This window comes from Lygodium microphyllum, chromosome 30 (genome assembly GCF_053477565.2).
Source record: "Lygodium microphyllum isolate KBCC chromosome 30, Lygodium_microphyllum_v1.1.10, whole genome shotgun sequence".
In the NCBI taxonomy this organism is placed as follows: Eukaryota; Viridiplantae; Streptophyta; class Polypodiopsida; order Schizaeales; family Lygodiaceae; genus Lygodium; species Lygodium microphyllum.
This window is the reverse complement of record NC_141164.1, coordinates 69,925,981-69,946,471: the sequence shown is the minus strand read 5'-3', so window position 1 is coordinate 69,946,471 and position 20,491 is coordinate 69,925,981. Positions and strand designations below refer to the sequence as shown.

Below are 20,491 nucleotides of genomic sequence, written 5' to 3'. Positions count from 1 at the left end.
CACACGAGAGTCAATGGTTGTTGGACAATTGTGCTCCTTGAGCACCCACATTTGTACATTCTTCATTCATTTCATTGCTACATTTGTTCAATAGATTCTTCTCCTCCCTCTTTTTACGCTTTGCATTATTGTTAGGGTTCCCTATGTTTTAGTTGTGTTTGTACACTCAATGTTTTCTTTGCAAACCTTCACACGTCTTCACACAGGAAATGTTACATGTCGATTTTTTTGAAAAAGTGGAACCATTTCATAGGGGAAATGCGCTTTGGGCCAGACTTTGCACATTTCAGCATTTCAGGCCCCTCCAAGAGGTGTTTCAGGCCAGTTCGTGCTTCAATGAATACATCACAACCATCCAAAGCCATATGAAGTAGCTTGATAGTCTCATGCATCGGTTCCATCCCCCTTGTATGGATCACCAATTTTGCTGCCATCTTAGGAGAAATAAAGGCTCAGCCTCGAGATTCAAAGAGAATAAAGTTGCCTGATCTTTTGAATTTACCCCAAGCTCTTTATATAGCTCAATTGCTTCTTCGTTTTGCTACTCATCTACTAGATCAGACACCCTAAATGTGTAAAACGAATCTGCTTTTTATTTTAAGGATATTCCTTGGAACTTGGATTTCCATTCAACTTACATTTAGGACATTTGCTACCCATATGTCCCATTTCTTTGCAAAAGAAGAATTTTTACCACAAATTGTTTTCTTTCTTCTTAAAATATTCTAGGAATAGAAGTCATCTCATCTTTCTTAGTCTAGTTGCCACCAAACGAGAGTCAAGGTGTAGTATCAAGTTTTCCCAACGTCTCAGACACATGACTATTAAGTGATGCGTAACCTGTCTAGGCATCCTCAATCATATGGGACATTCTATTCACTTTGGTCTTTGTGGACTGATCTTGCAACTCTCTTGGCAATCCACAACAATAGTTTTGGACTTGCTCAAAAAGTGAGAGTTTAAAGTATGAAGGAATTGGCAGCCAATTTGAAACCAACCCATGCCAAGTTGTAATAATGTTAACCTCAAAAGTATGTGTCAGCCATATGGAGGAAATTACTTACTTGAATTCAACCCAAGTAGGGGGAGCAGTACCTCAATTCAACATTGTAGATCACTATTCAAAAAGGAAACCTAGTTTTCATACTTAAGAACCCTTAATGAAATTACCACCAAGAAAAGGCTGTATCAAACTATTGTATCAAAGTGAGTCCCTTTGGTTTTGTATGCGTGTATGTAAGCATATATCTAAATATATATGCAGGTATATACATTAATAAACAAATACATATATGTAGTTTACATACATATGTATGCATATGTATGTGCTCATGTATATGATGATGGATATGTTGCCTTGGTTGATCCATCTGCTCGTTATGACTTGGGCATGCATTTTAGGCCATGTTCGAAATTCAAGAGCTTATTAGACTTTTGAGTCGGTTTCTCCTCTAGATCCAGATTTTAGGCTGGCTGATTGAATTTTGCAATGTAATGGACTGGTTAACAGGTCTTTGTCATTGCAAATGTTATCTTCGGCAAAAATATAGCATCTTCTTCTTGTTCATTGGTTTGTATTTACAGGATGCACTGTACCATCATCAAAGGTGTCATGCTTTTGCTCACCATCGTCTCTCTCATGAGATTTTGGTTGCTCATGCTCAGAGGACTCAATTTCTCTGTTGCTGGACATGGCTGAAGTATTTAAATACCTTCATGTCCCAACACCAAAACAAACGAAACTGGTGAATCCGTGCATGAGATATCCTTCCTTGAGGTCTCAAATCCTGCAGCAGTCCTAGATTGACGCAATCCACAGGTCTGGCCTCTGTTGCATTCCTCAGCTCAAAATTCTGTCTGCATGTCCTGCATGCAAATTAGTTTTGTTGTTTTTGTGTTGACATGATGGAAACAGCATGTACAATACTGCCAAATTCCTCAAAATATTGCTAGGAGCAATGTCTATTTTCTATCTAGAACAATGCTCCACAAAGCCAGAACTAAGAAAAAGCAGATCTGCCCTGTTGTGACAGCAACAAAATGATGAGCTAGAGAGAAAACCAATTGCAGCAGTTGTATCAGGTCTGCACACAGCACCAGATGGCTTTTCTTGCCATTGGACAGCAAAAAGATACAGTCTATAGTAGTTTCATAGCCTCTTCCAGCCAACATGATGTGTTTCTGACCTCCAGAAGTGAGAAAAACTGCAAGAATGTTATTGTCCAGCCTTTTTAAACAAAAATGTTATTTTTCTCTGTTGTTTCAAATTTTCTTCCTCAAAAGTTCTACTATAGACAAAACAGGAGAGCTCATGAAAATGCCACTCCCACAAGTGCCAAGCGATGGACAAAGATGCAAAGGTTGACTGCAGCGGGGGCACAAAAAATGAGGGCTGAAATGATGAACGGGTTGCCTCTTACCCATTCAACCTTCAATCCTCACTAAGAGAACTACAGAGAGGCACCATCTAGCCATAGGGAGGATGGGCTAGGACATCATTTTTCTCAAAGAGAATCAAGAGAACCAAAACACAAATTTACAAGAGAGAATATATGTACTAGACACCATATTAGATATGAGAGAGAGATGAGAGGAGAGGAAGATAATAGGAGAAGAGATAGAGGAAGCATGCCATTATGCTACATGGAATGAGAAGAGAGGGAGATAATAGGAGAAGAGGTAGAGAAAGCTTGCCATTATGCTACATAATAAAAGAACTCACTCATAGCTCACCTCAAAGCCCTCATAAGAGCTGAGATTGCAGCAATATGTATGCCAATGTTTGACAAGGTGACAAGTGACATGAATGCGATGCATGAAACATGGGGAAAGGAATTGAATGCTAAAGTTGATGCAAACCTGAAAGTGTGCAAGGGGGTGTGTGGCAACATGGAGCAAAAAGTCATGAATGATATGGATACAAAGCAAAAAGACGTATATAGAAAATTGCAGGAGACATTCAGGGAAGAACTACGTGATGCTGTAGAAGCAAACAGGAAATCATGCTCTAATGGCTGGGATGATGCAAAATATAAAGAAATCAAGGTTGACTTGCAAATGGATATGATAGATAACTTGAACAAAGTAAGGGATGCTTGGAAAGCAGATATGGATGCATTGAAATCCGATACAAATGCACGCATAGCAGCCAAGGACATGGAGATTGCTGAACTCAAAAGGCAGTTAGAGTCATGTAAGAATGAATTAGTGACATACAAGTCAATGATGGATGCACAAATAACAATGCCAGATGCACCAGAATTAAAGAAAGAGGTGGAAAGTTTAAAAAAAGAAATGCACACATGGGTGAATATGGTAGAGGGAGCTCAAAAGAAAGTAGAAAATGTTCAGCAAACAGTGAATGAAAATGCACAATGGATTGAGGTAGTCAGAAGAAACAAAGGGGTGCCTCAGAACAAAGTAGAAATGATGAATGCAACACTAGAGGAGGAAGCAAAGAGGAAACTCCGTGCATTGCGTGTACGTGTGGTGTGGTGGACTTAAAAAGGAAACCCCTAAGAGGACGCTAAAACACTTTGTGCTAAGATGGGTGCAGAAGAGACATGCATTATGGATGCTTGGAGGATAGGTGATCCAAATGGCCAAGGAGGTTAGATCCTCATGCTGAAATTTGGAGACATGGATAGCAAAAGGGCCTTCTTATCAAAAAGAAAGGCTTTGAAGGGTGAAAAGATTTACCTCGATGAGGATCTCACACCTGCACAGCTAGAGCATAGAAGGGGTTGCATGCCAAAAGTGCTGGAGGCACGTAAAGAAGGCAAGTATGCTGTGTATAGAGATGGCAGAGTAATCATAGCAGAATGGAGGTCACAATGACGGTACAAGGCCGATGAGATGTTGAAGATGTCCCTTTGGAATTGTAACGGTTCAATGAGACTCGATGCAGGTTATTTTGAGGACACCTTTCGTGGGATAGATATGGCTATGTATACAGAGACACATCAATGTACAAATTCTAGATTACCGGATGTTGTGGGATACAAATGGGAGAGCGTATACAGATCTCAACCCCATAGACCAGGAGGAACCAGGGGGTCAGGAGGGGTGGCTATTCTTTATCGTGAGAGCCTTCAAGACATGATTCACGTGGTGTCATAAGATGTGCATGCTAGATACATGTGGATAAGGCTAAGGTTAGGGCACCCAAGGGATCTATATGTTGCGGTACGCTACTTCCCACCTGCCTCTTCAACATTTGCTATTGGGGAGGGATCACCATTTGAAGTACTACATGAAGATATTACGAGATATGCAAGTATTGGGGACATACTACTAATAGGAGACTTTAATGCTCAAACATGAAATGAGCAATCTGCCTTTTATGATACTGAACATGAAATGTTTAAGAAATTGGCTTTGGATGAACTAGGGCTTGCTAGGACATCTCAAGATAAGGCGTTGACAGCGTATGGATCCCATCTGCTAGCTTTGGGAAGTGCTCATGAATTGGCTATATTCAATGGCCTATTAAGATGGCCGGGAGTGGATACTTTCACTTGTTGGAATAGCAAAAAGGGGCTAGTGTGGTGGACTATGTAATGGGCTCGCCAGCCTTAATTCCGAAAATCGAGGATTTCAAGATATCTGATAAGCCGATCAGTATAGTAGCTAACCATGCCATCTTAAAATTTGCTCTAGCATGTAGTCAGAGACAAGAAACATGCACACAGTCACACGCGCTCCCGCATTATGAAGTTCTAGAGCAAACGTCTCACATCTATAGTGATGCAATACAAGATGGCTTAAGTCAGCTGGACCAACATGAACCATTGGAAGATGCCACTAGATCTCTACTGAAGGTTTTACATGCTGTAGCTTCAGAGGCATTCCCATATAAGATGGGCCCCACTGCAATATGCAATGGTACTACCCCTCAAAATGCTTGGTATGATGATGAGTGTAGACAGACTAGGACCCGCCTACAGAGGGATATTACACTAGGGGCATGCACACATAAGCAAGCATGGAACGTCTTGTGTGAAAAAAGAAGAGAGATTATTTAGCCAAACTAGAGTCAGAGATGTATCAACTCTTTTTGAGCAAGGACAGCAAGAGGGCATAGAGGAAATTTCACAAGAGACAACCCTCAATCCAGTTGACATCACCTATGGTTTGGCATGAACATGCTAAGGTACTATACGATGTTTCATCACAAGAGCAAATACCCTGTCCATCAAACTCTAGGCCAATGCAGTGTGGTTTCTTTACCGAAAAGATGGTGAGATATGCCATTTGGAGGTTGAAGAATGGGAGAGCACATGATCAAGATGGCCTTGTGGCAGAGCATTTTGCACATTCATGTTATGCACTGGCTTCTATCTTGGCGAATCTCTTCAATAGAGCTGTATGTGAGGGGTTTCTAGTAAGTTGGTGTGACCACACAATTGTCACTAGGTGGTGATACTTTTTACAGTTGCTTTTCTTATTTACTTATATAAATATTTTATTTTTCTTTTCTTTTGTTGCTGTTGCTTTTTACCCCCAGAGTTCTCTTGGAATAAGCGGGATCTTTGTATGGCCAGAAGATGCAGCCATTGGGACAAATTGGACTAATGGTTTGTCTGAGCCTTAGGACCAGTTCCATATTGAATGGGCACTGAAGAATAAAATGCCAGTGGTTTGGGACTGTGTGCTTAGCCACTCGAGATGGTGTAGGACAATGAGCTTGGCTAAGATAGAAGATGCACATGTGAGAATGCTCACGGAATAAAAGTCATTGTAACTGAGCCACATTACACTTTTGATGTGGTCGCAATGATAAAAGTTGCATAGAACAACTTGAGGAATGCAGGGGTTACCATCCCTAAAATTTAGGGAGTTACTATTTTTGGACTCGAGAATCTGTTCGCGTCATTGTCTTCGTTTTTACACGAGGATTAATTCTATGGTCTGTGTTGAGGTCAAATTTTGCACCGATCATGGAGAATTTTAGACCGGAAGGTTTAAACGGGAAAATTGTTACATGTATGCCATGTGGCACAAATTCCCAAAAGAGAGAGAGAGTATTAAAAAAAACGTAATAGGCATAAGGGACAGATGGGAGAATGAAGTTTGGAGGAGCTGAGGGCAGATTGCTGCAAGAAAACCAGCCATGGAGAGTACTTCTATGTCTCTGACTCAAGCACGGAGGTAGAGCTTGCTCCCTCTGATCACCTCTCTCTCTATTCTCAGAAGAAACGCTTTGCATGATGGATTGATTCCATCGAAGGTACAATTTTGTGTTTTTCTCTGTACATGCCGAATCAGAACAGTGAACTCTGTTCATGCTGAATCGTAAGAACAGTGAACTTTGCTCATGCTGAGTAAGAACAGTGAACTCTGCACATGCTGAACAATAAGAACAGTGTGCTGGACAATAAGAACAGTGAATTTTGCACATGCTGGACAGTAAGAGCAGTGAATTCTGCACATGCTGGACAGTAAGGGATTTTGATCTGGACATGCTATACTGTTCCTATACGGCTGGGATTTACTTAGAAGAGATGAAAACCAACTGTTCACATGCTATGTATTTTGAAACATTACCATTTTGTAATTTTCTATCTTTTAATTGATAAATAAATACTGAGAGGGGCGCTGGTCTTCGGGGCCAATCTGGTGTTGAGCGAGGGAGAGAGGTCTCTGTTTATGTGTGTGTATGTAAAGTCCAGGTGTTGATTGAAGGAATTACCGCTTTATGTGAGTCATAGACCGGTTGCACAATAGTGCCGATTTTTAAGAGTGGAGATCCATTGGTCGCTAACAACTACCGCACTATTATGATTGGCCATATGCTAGCAAAGATATACGCCTCTATTGTGGAATATGAGTTGAGTTGGTGGGCTGAAACAAAGAGAATACGGTCTATAGGACAAGCAAGTTTCCACTAGGGGTACAATACGCTAGACCATATATTCACGCTAAGGACCTTGATTGAGGAGGGACGATCATGGAGGCAAAGAATCTACTGTTGTTTTGTGGATCTCCGCAAAGCCTTTGATACTGTGCCATATGCAAGGGTCACGCAAAGGTTGCGAGCCATTGGGGTCCGAGAGGATATACAGTGGTGTATTTATGCAATGTATGAAACTGTGACAGGGAGAGTACGAGTGCCTGGAGGCACAACAGACTCGGTCTCTAGTACAGTGGGCGTAAAGCAAGGCTATTCCCTCTCTTCTTTGATGTTTTGACTGTACATTGACGAGATTTCCGATTATATGTAGAGATGGGGTGGTAGGGGAGCCAGCTTGGCTGGGCTAATGATACCAATTTTGTTATATGTTGATGATATGGTGCTTATCTTCAATTCACTAGAGGGACTACAACAACATCTGGATGCATTGCATGTGTTCTGTGAAGAGAAAGGTCTAAAGGTTAATCTCGGAAAGACTAAAATCATGGTCTTTAACACCTTAGCAACTTGGGTGACACGCTCAGAGCATTACTTTATTGTATGACGGCCAGCCTGTGGAAATGGTTAGACAATATGTATACCTCGGGGTCACTTTCAAGGGGCCACAGTTTTCATGGAAGGAGACTTCGGAGGCTAGGCTTGCATGGGCATATGCAACTTTGGGTACTCTAGAGCGGCAGTGTGCATACATACAGTTTCAAGAACCTTGTACCAAATTGTGGCTTTTTGATACTTTAGTTAAGCCCACACTGCTCTATGGGGCAGCCATTTCGGGCCCAAGCCTTTATCATACTAGACGGATGCCACTTATGGACTGTGATGGACCGAAAGCACAACATTATGATGGTTGGGAACAAATGGAAAGACCGCTAGTCATGATGATAGCACGTATGATAAGGGCAAAAGCCTCAATATCACAGGAGATCATTCGGGCAGAATTAGGTGCTGTACCCATGGTAGTTGAGGCATTATTCCAAGCAATTACTTTCCTTCAAAGGATATGGCAGCTCCCTAAAAACCGATATCCTAGACTAGTGCTGGAGTCTTCAAGACAGCTTGCAGTAGAGGGAGATAGACAGTGTTGGTATGCACACATGAGCACGTGGCTGAATTTGCATGGCATGAGTACATATAGACTACCACCGTTTGATTATAGCCTCGATTGCCCTACTTTGAGCCTTAGTCGTGCAGAGCTGAATAGTGTGATCAGGGCAGGCATCACTAAAGTGGAGATATAAAGGATTTGGTCCAAGCCCCCTTTCCCATTAGGCACGAAAACGGCACAATACCAAAGTCACTTCTTGCAGCTTTCTCATGACGGTTTCATAGTGAGGCCTAGATACATGGATGCTCAACTGTCTCACGGACTCCGAGTTGCTATTGGTTAGATTCGCACCTCATCGCATCAGCTGATGATTGAGATAGGTCGATGGAGCCATATTGCAGCCGATGAGAGGATATGCCAGCTTTGTGGATGGGAGCTAGAGATGTAGGAGCACTACATTTGTAGATGTACTATATACTATGATATCCGAGGCCGCTATCATTGCCTCTTTAAGGAGGGCTTTGGACCACTGAGACGGGTGATGGACTATGAGGACCAAAGATGTCTGGGCCTTTTCTTGCTGGAGCTCCAACCACGTAGAGCATTATTGTTACAGGATAGGAGGCCACCCCAGCATCATCAACCCCTCCAGAGAGTAGTTACAGACTACTTCAGCGTAGCTGAACCCCCAGCCGCAACCACTCGAGACACTACATCTCCTACTGATAGGCGTTAAGATACAACATTAGGAGGCATCATAGTTGATAGAGCTACAATGCTATGCAGAGCACGACGCCCTAGAGTACCTACATGGCAACATAGGGGTGCCCATATGTGCCACATTCGCATCACGATTGCTCGGTACACAGGCAGATTGGTGTGATGACTCAGTCGGAGGTAGCTTGCAGAGTCGGTGTGGATTCCATAGACTGAGGGAGAGATACCCTACATTCTTGATCTTTTTAAACTTAGGTCTTTTTCCAACTTTTTCAAAAATTTCAGTTTCCATACATCTCATTCCAATATACCATGTAAACTTACACATAAATTTTATCTCTTCTTATTTGATGAGAGATGATGATACCAGTTGTATTGGTTATGGTCTCATAGGCCACTCTGGCCTTTTAGAGACGTTAATAGATCTTTCTTTCTTTCTTTCTTTCTTTACTCTACAGGACCTAAATTGATGCTTAGAGACGTTAATAGATCTTTCTTTCTTTCTTTCTTTACTCTACAGGACCTAAATTGATGCATGCTGGCTTTCGAAATCCACTGTGCATTCACACTGCCTTGAATTGATGTGTAATTTACACGTTTTGAAAACTCTGAATTTAAAATATTCTGCACCAGAATTTTAAATTCCTGATACATTCTCTGAAGCATGGAGTACTTTCACTAATGCAGTTCTCATTGCTCACACATGCACTACTCTTCATGAAGCTTGACATGATGCACATTTGCACGCTCTGCACAACAGGGGTAGGGTTTCAGTCTCAAAAATGCATGATACTGTCGAAATTCTTAGGGCTGTGACAAGTAAGGTGGTAATTGCCTAGGAATATACTATCATATTGCAAAAAGAAACTACATTGTCGATGATGGAGGAGGTTTATGGTTGAAAGACTCTTTGTGAAGCACTGCTAGCACCTGATAGACACATGGAACGATTGCCTTTGTGGAGACTCTGGCACAATAGAATATCCACTTAGGACCTCTTCTATTAAAGGCTGTGTTTTTTAGAATCTCTTTGCCCAAAGGTTGTGTTTATCAATTTTTACAGCAGTAGGTAATTCTGAGCAGCTACTAGTAGAGTGACCACCAATAAATGGATATCAATTTCAAGCACAGAGGCTTTTAATGCAGTTGAACTTGGAATTCAAATGCCTCAATTATAAAATCTCTTAAATATATTTTGAGTTTTTAAAGCATGGAGATAGCAATTTTGGGTTTGGTTTTCATTCTTCTCTCAGGTCCATAGATTGGGGACAGATGTGCCACTGAAAGATCCAAACCGTGCAGTATCGTCATTTGCAGCTCAAATAAAGTTTGAACAAGGTAAACTTTTTAAGTGCCCACTGTCAGCATCAAGTAGTGACACAGACCATGTAATTGCATGCAGAGTGCAAAAGCCTGCTCAAGGTGCAGAAATACTGCACTCTTTGGCAGGAGATACAGTTGTTGATTACTCAATCCCCTCTTTACAAAATGACAACAAGATACATCAGCTTGGTGAATTGTTTAGACTCCTTGGTGAGTATATGGTGAAGGTAGGACTTTTAGTGGCTAGGGTTTGTGATTTAAGCATCCAGAATTCAGGACTAGAGCAGGCAATTCTTGCGGCTTCTACAGCAAAAGGCCGTTTGATTCATTACCATGCTTTGCAAGATAGCTTGATATTATCAAGGACAGGGGAGACTGCGAGGAATAAAATGAAAGCAAAAGACCTGAAAAAGACTGGGGATGCTGCTATTGATAACAGGGGTAAGGAATTGTGGCAACAATGGCATTATGACTATGGAATCATAACTGTTCTGACTGTTCCTATGTTTCTGAGCAACAGGTTAAAGCCTCCTTATGCAGACCAGTGTTTGCAGACCAGTGATCTTAGTTCATCTGTATGCATGTACAGTGAAGAATTTGAGGTTTGCTTTGAACACATAGGATTGAAGATACTAGATCCTGGCAGTGGGAAAGTGGAGTTTGTGAATGTCCCTGCTGATTGTTTAATCATACAGGTAGGGGAGGCTGCTCAGATTATGACAGGTGGGAAGCTCCGAGCAACTGCACATTGTGTATGCAGACCCTCAGAAAGGGATGATATCAGCAGGGAAACTTACGTTGTGTTTCTACAGCCCTCTTGGCAACAAGTCCTCACTTCCCCAGACCAGGATGCTACAGTTTCATGCTGTAGTTGTGCCGATGATAGCCTTGAATATGGGATGTTAAGATTAAGACAGGAGATTGAAGAAATTCAAAACAAAATTCCTACTCTAAAATCACGTTGGAGAGATGGGTGTACTTTTGCTGATTTTTCACGAGAGACAACCAAACAATATTATGGCACCAATGGCTATCAATCACACAAGCATGACCTGCAACACTGATTTTGGGCTGGGAATACCTCTTTAATGCCGGCTGAACTTTTGCAGTTCATATAATGACAGCTTACTTATCTGAAGTCTCTGATGGGATGCTAGAACTCATTTTGCAACAGGTGCTGAACCATCCATCCAAAAGTTGAATACACTACTAGTGAGTCTCATATGCATGCATGCTATCTTCAAAGCAGAGGTACTACTTCGAGGGCAGGTGTTCTCTTGCTTGGGAAGGTCATAATTTACTGGAAAATCCCATCCCGCAGCCATACAGAGAGGTAGAGATTCTAATCATGTTTCATATTCTTGGAGACTGTAGATACCAGTCAGTTTCATATTCTTGGAGACTAGATACCAGTCAGATCAGTAATAAACAAGACTTGCCTTTTTGCTCTATCCTCGGACTGTATATGTGCCTGGGCACCTTCATTCATAACATTTCGGCCATATGGGTCAGGGCAAGCTTGTGCTGTTTGGAGTGGCTGAGATTTTGGGCCTTATGGACCATATTGATAGCCGTTATCATATGGGAATGCATCATACAGTTAGCCCATTTTTGTTGCTATTTGAAGGGTTTGCCTAGATGGTCCTTGTGTGGAAGAAAGTTGTAGATATTATGGCCTGCTTTGCTCTTGAAGTTTAAGGAAGGTGCCCTGGTTCAAGTCACCCGAGTGTGTGAGATTAAGAGAACTTCATTGCATTTATTGAAAAAAAGAGAGCCTCATTGCATAATTCCATCAGTTGAGACCATAATGATCCATTATCAAAATGGTGAATACAAGTTATTCAAGGTATATCTTGTCATCAATACACAAAGAGAAACAAGAAGGCTAACAACAACAAAGATGATGCTATGTGTACAAGAACTCTTAGCTCCTCTTACCATATGCAAGATTCATCATAGGGTTATGTTGGAGGATATCACCTCCTTGATGGAGTTTGACAAAGTTAATCTCATTGGCAATGTTAGGCTTTGATGTAAGATGATAGTTTGGATTCATAGATAATCTTGTGGATGTCACTTGGCTTGGGAATAGTGTCTTCTAGCTCTATATAGCATAACTCTATCTATAATAACCTTTGGATAGTCCTTGACTCTTGATATCAAATGAATATCATCCAATAATGTCTCATTGGATGTTGTAACACAAAGAATAAGGTATTTGGTGAAAGCAGCATGGTGGCATGAAACATGCATCGCTATCTCAATCACAATGAAGGGTCTTATGGATGAGGGTACTTGGCGAATTTTCGATCTCCATAGCTTCATCTACTACAACCTCACTAGGCAACATGGCTTGCTAGCTTTGCATACTATAACCTTGAAGAATTATGTACTTGGTTAAGCTTGTGCCATGACCTTGAAGTCCATAAGCATCTATTGTCTCATGCCTTGTATACTCACTATTATTGTCCAAGGTCCAATCAATGCATCTCCATGTTTATGAATCTCCACAAAGTAGTCTTAGCCATGGATGTTGCAATGAGATCTGCCAGATTGTCCCCCTTAGAAGAGTTGGTGATAGTGTTGTATCTCATATGAGCAAGGCATGTGCATATGTAATAATGTCTTCACCACTTACATTTGGCATCATTGATATTATCTATCCTTTGGTGCCTCTCTAGAATTTGTCTTGACTTGCTAGTGGTGTAAGGCGGCTCACAAAATGGCCTATGGCACAACTCATTCAAAAGGACATATACCCATGTAGCATAATTTGATAATGAAGCCATTATGAAAAAGATGGAGATGATGGTGTTTGTAGAAAGTTGTGTGCATGCCAAGTGGGGAGCTTACGGTGACTTGGCTTAGTTCAGCATGGTTGAGCTACATTGTAGGTACATCTAGGATGTATTTTAATGGCAATAGTCCATCCATTTGGAGTTGTTTCTCAATTGTGTAATGACACGTGCAAATTGATATTTGTGTTGCCTCTTATGACAAGCTAATGTGAATTACATAGTGCCAAATGAGGGTACACCAATTTGGATTCAATTTTTGTAGTGTGTGGATATATGTGAGCACTTTGGAAGAGAGCCTTAACCATCATGGGTGGTAATGCATCATTCTTACAATTGCGGTTAGTAATGCTCTCTCCCCTTTGTTATCCACAATGAATGTGAGGTCCTTAGAAAGTAATTGTATACATTAAGACTAGGGTAACAAGTGTCAAAAAGCCATAGCTATGTCCTTAGTTCTCAAAAAGTAGCCCCAAGGTAAACATAGGAGGATACTTACTCCACTAGATTAGCTTGATATGTTAATGGTGGCAAATATAGGACACTTGCTCCATTATATAATGTTGGGACATCAATTATGGTTGATTGTGGTGTTATATCACCTCGGTAGGTCGATTGTGGTGTTGATGTGTAAATGGGCTAGTTGAGATATCAAAAGATCATAACTTTGCCCAAGCTCATCGTGAGATCTCTCTTCGTGTGGAAAGTATATGAGGCATGAAGATGGCATTGTAATCCCTTACAGGAATCTAAAATCAACACAATGTTCCCAATGTAGATAAGATTGGCATCAAGGCCCTTGCAAGGGTTGCTCCTAGGCATGATCTTATTTATGAAGGCAATAATCTCATCAACATATGGTTCAATATGTGTGCGTGTGTATTTATGAAGTCAATAATCTCATCAACATATGGTTCAATATTCTTAGCTTGTGTGCATGACCCTCCATTAAAGGTCTCTAGTGGTACTCATATGTGAAGTCAATGGAGTAGCTTAGTTGATACTTTGTTGAATGCCTTACATAAATCCACAAATGAGCAATATATTCTTTGTGTATGCCCAACCCTCAATGATGGCCAATGATGCTTTCTAAGGTGAAAATATGATCAAAGGTAGAGGATCGTTGTTTAAAGCTATCTTGCTTTGGGCTCTCAAATGATCTTTCATCTCATGCTTAATAGTAGAACCAAAATCTTAGTCGATGTATGACCAATCATGATTGTCCTATAGTTGCCATATGAATGATACTATACCCGTACCCTTTATCTAGGGTTCTATTGAACATATGTGCTAGCAAGGGAGTCAATAGGTCTCCTCTATTTAAGAAATGCTTGGCCACGAACCATATCATGATCCTAGGTTGTCTCATTTTGTAGCCAATTAGTAGTCCCCTCACGAAGCTAGTTTGGAAAAAGGATGAGATGGTAGACTTAGGTTCACATGCTAATACTTGTGGAATCTCCTCTGGTCCTTATAATCTCAACCTAGAAACAACGCTTAGAACTTTTTTTCTATCTTGGCAAAGTGGACCTACTTCTTTCCATAGTGATACATTGAAAGATATGGTGTGACTTCTATGGAAACTACCTAATTGTCACCACTCTAGATTCATGTTTGTAGTCATGTCATCACTCCTTCATTGTATGAACTATTTTGTAGTGCAGTCTTGCAGTGGTGTTAATCTTCCCTTTGTGAGATGAAAATTTATTATGGATATGATATATGCCATCACTCCTTAATTGTATGAACTATTTTGTAGCCCAATCTTGCGGTGGTGTCAATCTTCCCTTTGTGAGATGAAAATTTATTATGGATATAATATATGCAAAATTTGAGAGAAGGGAAGTGAGTTTCTTGAGTGATAGTATTGGATCTATGTGAACATATATATGCATGTGTATATATTTATATATGTGCTACCAAAAAGAAAATTCAAACAAATGTAGAATGCAGTGATCATATTTGTACATTCAATTAGACACGAGTTACACATGTACTTACCTTTTGAATTTAGAGTTATAGATTACACAATAGAGTTACGAGATTGTAGCAGATCATGAACCATAAAGAGAATAGAAGAGTATTTTGTATTAAAATATTGAATAATTTACAATCTGTGTGTTCCAACAAAGTATGCCGTAATAGGAGAAAAAGGGAAGCTAATATGTGCCATATTAATGAAAACCGATACAAAAATGAATGTGTTGTAGATGTTGACAACTTACCCTAGTTCCTATCCTGTCATCTCATATTAGCAGTTTACCTTGATTGGAGTCCATGTGTATTCTTATACTCTACAAGTGTTGGTGTTGTTTGATAGCTAATTGTGGTGGCAGATAGAATAGATTGAAAAAAAGGGGTTGCATATGTCAGCTATATAGTGAGTGGGATGGGTTGTTGGTTAGGTGCCATGCCCATTTTTTCAAAAAAGAAAATTTTTAACTATCGTAAAGCTACATTATAATGCAACATGAGGGGTAAAATTTTGGTGTGGCCTATGCATTGTTTAGTGCAACAAGTCGAATTATCATTTGTTGTGAAGGAAATTTAGCCTTGATGTAGCGAATCTTGTATAAGATTTGGATACATACATTAGAATGTGTAGAGTGAGGGTAATCATATGTATGTTAGAGAAAAAACAAAATGCACATATATGTTATGTATTAGTGTGTTTGGATGTTTTATGAAAGGGATGAGTTAGTTCAAATTTGAAAGGTCATCGTGCCTCTGATGCATCATTGGCACTACTATGGATCATACAAGTTATAGCGACCTTTAAGCAAGCAAGCACATAGTATTTCTATTAAATCATGAAACAGACCAATAATCACATGGTGGGTAGGCTAATGCTATATATGATATACTATAATGGTTGTGTGTATATCGAATTGTCGATCAATATGATGGGCTACATGCCTAAGCCTTTGCACTATGCATCATTGGCCTATACATGGCACCAAAATGGGCCATATAAGTTATGCATGGCAAGTTTGGTTTAGCTTAGGGTGATGTTGTGAGTCGGGCATCATTAATAGACCCTCTATAGTAGCATCAAGGTTCCCATTGGGAGATCAATAGCAGGATGGGGTGTAAGGAGGTGATGCAAGGGGGGAAGGAGATAGGTTAACACAATGTAGAATAACAGTGAGAAGTCATTGAAGGTGATGGAGAAGGGTGGTGAGGAAGACACAAGTGAAAGTGACTTAGAAAAAAACATTACATTGTGCATGTGCGCACGTGTTTGCATGTGTATGTGCACTTGTATGTATGGTTATTAGCTATTTTGTTGTAATAATACATCTCTAGTCTTAGAATGGTAGGTATATACTATCAAAAGCTTAGTGCTCAAGTAATGTTATGATAATGTAAGCCTAATATTAGGATATTAAATGTAGGATTTTCCTCCCAGTAATAATGAGTTTGATTGTAGAAAACTTGGTAATTGTGTAAATGTGTTTTGATAACTTGGTATTGAAGTTATGCTATTTAGCTTATTGTCTACTTGTGTGTTATGTTTGCGGTAATTTTGTCATAATAGGGCTAGGTACGTATTAAGATTGGTAGCATAAAATTTCCTAGTAGTTTATCATAGCAAAATTGTTATAGTGATATTGCCATAGTGTTAACAAGATATAGCATATTGTAGATTGTGGGTGTGTTTGTGTATCTATGAATAAAAGTGTGTGGATCAAGGTTACCAATGAGTTGTTAGTCTATTATAGTGTGTCACTTGGTGAACTCTAAATGTTGGGATAATTGAAAGCAATAGATTTTTATATTCAACATGGCACAATTAATTATTATCGATGCAACATGAAGGCACATTGAGAAGACCTTTTCCTAGATTGTTGCATACACATGTTGGACAACACAAGGAGATTTTCTAGAGGTTCCAAGTATAATGAGATTGTTGCTTGTCCTTGATACATGTGATCTATGATCCTTATTTTTTGAAATATACGAGAAAATGCCATCCATCAACTAGTGTGAAACCGCCCTTTCATCATGTATCATTAGAGACCAAGATAGGGTGGGTTGTACCTTGGGACCATCCACATGTCATGGATGTGGTCCTTGTCAAATTTTAGCAATAGGTATTCATTAGCCAATGTTTTTAGAACTAATTCCCAAATGTGAGCTTTCTTGAATCCATTCTTCTCATGAATCTCTTTACTAGGGTGCAAATACGAGCGCATGTTGTGTTTGCTTGGCTGTTGGAATAAAGTATTGTGAAAATCTGCAAAATGGTAACTCTGTGTACCCATCGTGCTGGGTAATTACTTGCTCATTGAATATACCTATTTCAAGAGAAGGGTAGTGTTTTCCTTTTATCATAGGTTCTTATGGTAGTATGCCCATGCCCATATGATATCTCCATATTAAGGAATTGTGTGGAGTGGGAGACAAAAGTGCCCTATTTCAAAGGAGTAGGAGTTTTTTAAAATGTTAAATTTTAGCGATACACCTTTCTAGATTGTGAATGTGGAGTTTGGGTCCTCTCTTAGGAATAGTGTGGGGTTACTCACATTAACTAACAAGATGTCTTTGTAGTGCCTTATGTATGAGAAAAGCCTTGTGCTAGTGACTTGTAGAAATTAAATTCGCATTAGGCAAGGTGTAGGTTGCACCATATAGGTGAACAAAAAAAGCCCATGGGGATTCCTCGTGTTTGCCTTTTGACTTTTCCAACAAGTGTTATCAAATGTGCTGCTAATGATCCATTCATTAAAATGTACGCAATCGTGTAGTGTGAGCATTGGGAAATGAGTTCATTTCTCATTAATCCAATTTTGTCCCTTTGAATTGGTATGCCCATTTTATGATGGTTCTAGTAATAGGGATGAGACCATTTGCCCCATTATGTGAGATGTTCTCATAGCATTTGGTGATGGCTATTGATTTATCACTAAAAATTCTATTAGGAAGATTGATTTATACCTCTTGGTTGGGTTTAGTGATCCAAAAATAGAGACTATTAATTATTTGCAAGAAAATAAATGATTATTAGGGGATTTAAAATAGAGATGATTAATTGTTTGCAAGAAAATGAAGGATTATTAGGGGATTTATTAGCTACAAAATTGAAATTTTTTTCTACTAATTTTATTACATGTATAAATTTGAAGAAATTTCATTTTTCATGAAAAATCTTCCTCTAATTATAGTAGCCACATTTCATTAGGTATGGACTGACGAGAGTAAAGACACCATACAACCATGGTTAGTACTTGTAGGTCTAAAGATAAATCTCTAAAAGGCATGGAAAAATGAACACATCAATGTATGAGCGGGCGTTGATTATACTCTTTTTACTTAAGGGGTTTCCCATGACATGTTTAGAAATTCAACTTAAACTTCAAAATAATTTGAAGGTAGCAAGGATTTCTCTTGATTCGATCATAAGGGGAGGGAGTAGCCACCTCTAATGTTCTTGGCTTTGTTGAAACATAATGTTAGTATGTGAAAAGAGATTTTTTATTATCCCCTTTGATGAGTCAACTAATTGGTTAATGTTGTGTTCATCCTCCTTGATCAGATGGTCAATGTTGTTTGAGAAAGCCTTTAATTTAGACATGGCATTATTGGGATTGGAGAGAGCAATACGATATACATTGAGCCAATTAGAAGTGTTCAACCAGAGAAGCAACAATTTTTTAGAATGAGGATTATCTTGTGAATAACAACACTATCAAGATCATGATGGTGCAATGGAGATTTAAAAAAAATGATGTAATAGAGAATCCATTGGATCAAGGTGGAAGGTGCCAGGAAAGGATCTCAATACTTGATGGAGGTAAGGTATGACCACCAAGAGAGAGACTATAGAGAATAGCATGGAAGCTAGTAGGTAATGTATTACATGGATTAGCTATAGATAGCACCATCCCAAGTGTATGTATTACCAAAAGGTTAGTTAAAATGAATGTAGAACACATTGATCATATTCCTACATTTGATTAGTTGTACTTTGAAAAAAGGTAGACAACCCTATCCTTGAAAAAGAAATTATAAAAAATTTTAGTTTTCCAAGGAATCATTAAAGTTCCAAATTTGAAGTTTTAAATTACACACCAAAATAACCAAATTACAGCACATCATGAACCATAGAGAAAAGAGAAGAGTATTCCGTATTAAAATATTGAGCAATAGACAATCCATGTGTTCCAACAAAGTACATTGTAATAGGAGAAAAGCGAATGTTTTTTTTAAAGGTGCAAAATATATCAAAGATAGTTGAATATGCACAACATCACACAGTGGTAAAATCCACCCTTATGTCAAGGTTTTGAAGAGCTTGGAGATAGGCTTGAGATCACTATCTAATTTGGAGCATTTTCTTAGCAAGTGGTAGGTTGATAATATGATAAGAGGCTTGTAAATTAACAAGCAGGAGCTCACTATAGATATGGAAGTGCCCGAATAAGCTTAGAAGTCATCCACAAAGTTCATGAGAAATCACTGACATTCAACATTAAGCTCAAGCAGCATAGTATCCATTGATACTAAACTAGTGTTATTTGGCACTAATCTACTTGTGTTCTTGGGCAACTCACTTTCTGGTATTATCTTAGCTATTTGAAGTTGATTAAAAAGTGCAAAACTTAAACAAATAGCAAAGTTCAATGGAGAAGGCTTCCATGCCTGGAAGGAAAAGACCATATACCACCTCATGAGAAAAGACCTCTGGGACCTCTTTGAAGATGATGAAGGTGATGTAGATGGCGGGAAAGTAGATTTAGAAAGCGGGATCCTTGCAGTAGCTCCACCAAAAACCAAAGAATGGAGAAAGATGAATAACAATGTGCTAGGCATCATTGCTTGGGGACTAAGTGATGATGTGCTACATCATATCTCTGGCATTAGAGATGCTAGAACTGCTTGGGAGGAACTTGATATGATCTTTAGTCACCCAAGCGAAGAATTCAAAGGTAAAATTACTCATGCAGTTTTATAAACTGGATATAAAAGATAGTGCTTCTATGACCATACACATTAACAAGTTTAAGAGCCTAAAAACCCAACTTGCAACTCTTAAGCAGAATATTGATGAAGATGAAGCAATAGCTGTACTACTTACAAGTGTAAATAAGGATCCATATAAGAATCTTGTGTCCACCCTAAGTAATGTTCTAAGTCTGTCACTTAAAGATATTGAGTACTCACTACTTGATGGAGAAAGTAAAGTTAAAAGTAAGGATGCAAAGGAACACACAACCAAAGACAATCTCTTGTACACCAAGGGCACTTATGGAGCAAAAGGCCGTGGTTGACCATGGTCGAGGACTCAACACCAACAACAACAAGGATCGGATTATATGTCATTATTATTGTGGCAAGATTGGCCATACAACTAGTGATTGTTTCCACAAGAAAAGAGCACAGCAAATGCGGAATGATCACTACTAGAACCAATTCATGAATGAAGAAGAAGAATATGCTTTCGCTACCATCAACAACTTTGACAAATTGCTCTAAAGAATTTTCATTGTATCTTTCATATCTTTTTCCCATAGTGGATCTCTATTTTTCCCTTAGTGGATTTGCTTTGTAAAAACCCTTGCCAAAGATGTAAAGTTTCAAGCTTTAACTTGACTAGGTTACCTATGAGCTAGTCTCCTAGGCCATGTCACCATGTAGGGGGGCAAAAGCCAACAAGTATAGGGACTCATCATTTGAGGGGGGGTGTTGAGAAATGAC

At 39.3% G+C, this 20,491-nt stretch overlaps 1 protein-coding gene across 3 annotated transcripts in view; it reads left to right on the top strand.

Annotated features, from left to right (window-relative positions):
- Positions 1-12,899, top strand: part of LOC148009972 (2-oxoglutarate (2OG) and Fe(II)-dependent oxygenase superfamily protein) — a 45,940-nt gene extending 33,041 nt beyond the window's left edge. The window contains exons 2-3 of one of the 3 annotated variants that reach the window (XM_087672744.1): positions 9,929-10,439; positions 10,519-10,658. In XM_087672744.1, the coding sequence (XP_087528870.1) occupies positions 9,929-10,439; positions 10,519-10,523 (516 nt within the window). In that variant the 3' untranslated portion in view covers positions 10,524-10,658. Of the gene's footprint in view, positions 1-9,928 lie in introns of all 3 variants that reach the window. The other 2 variants (XM_087672743.1, XM_087672742.1) reach the window with 2 other exon arrangements.
- Positions 12,900-20,491: the final 7,592 nt, after the last annotated feature.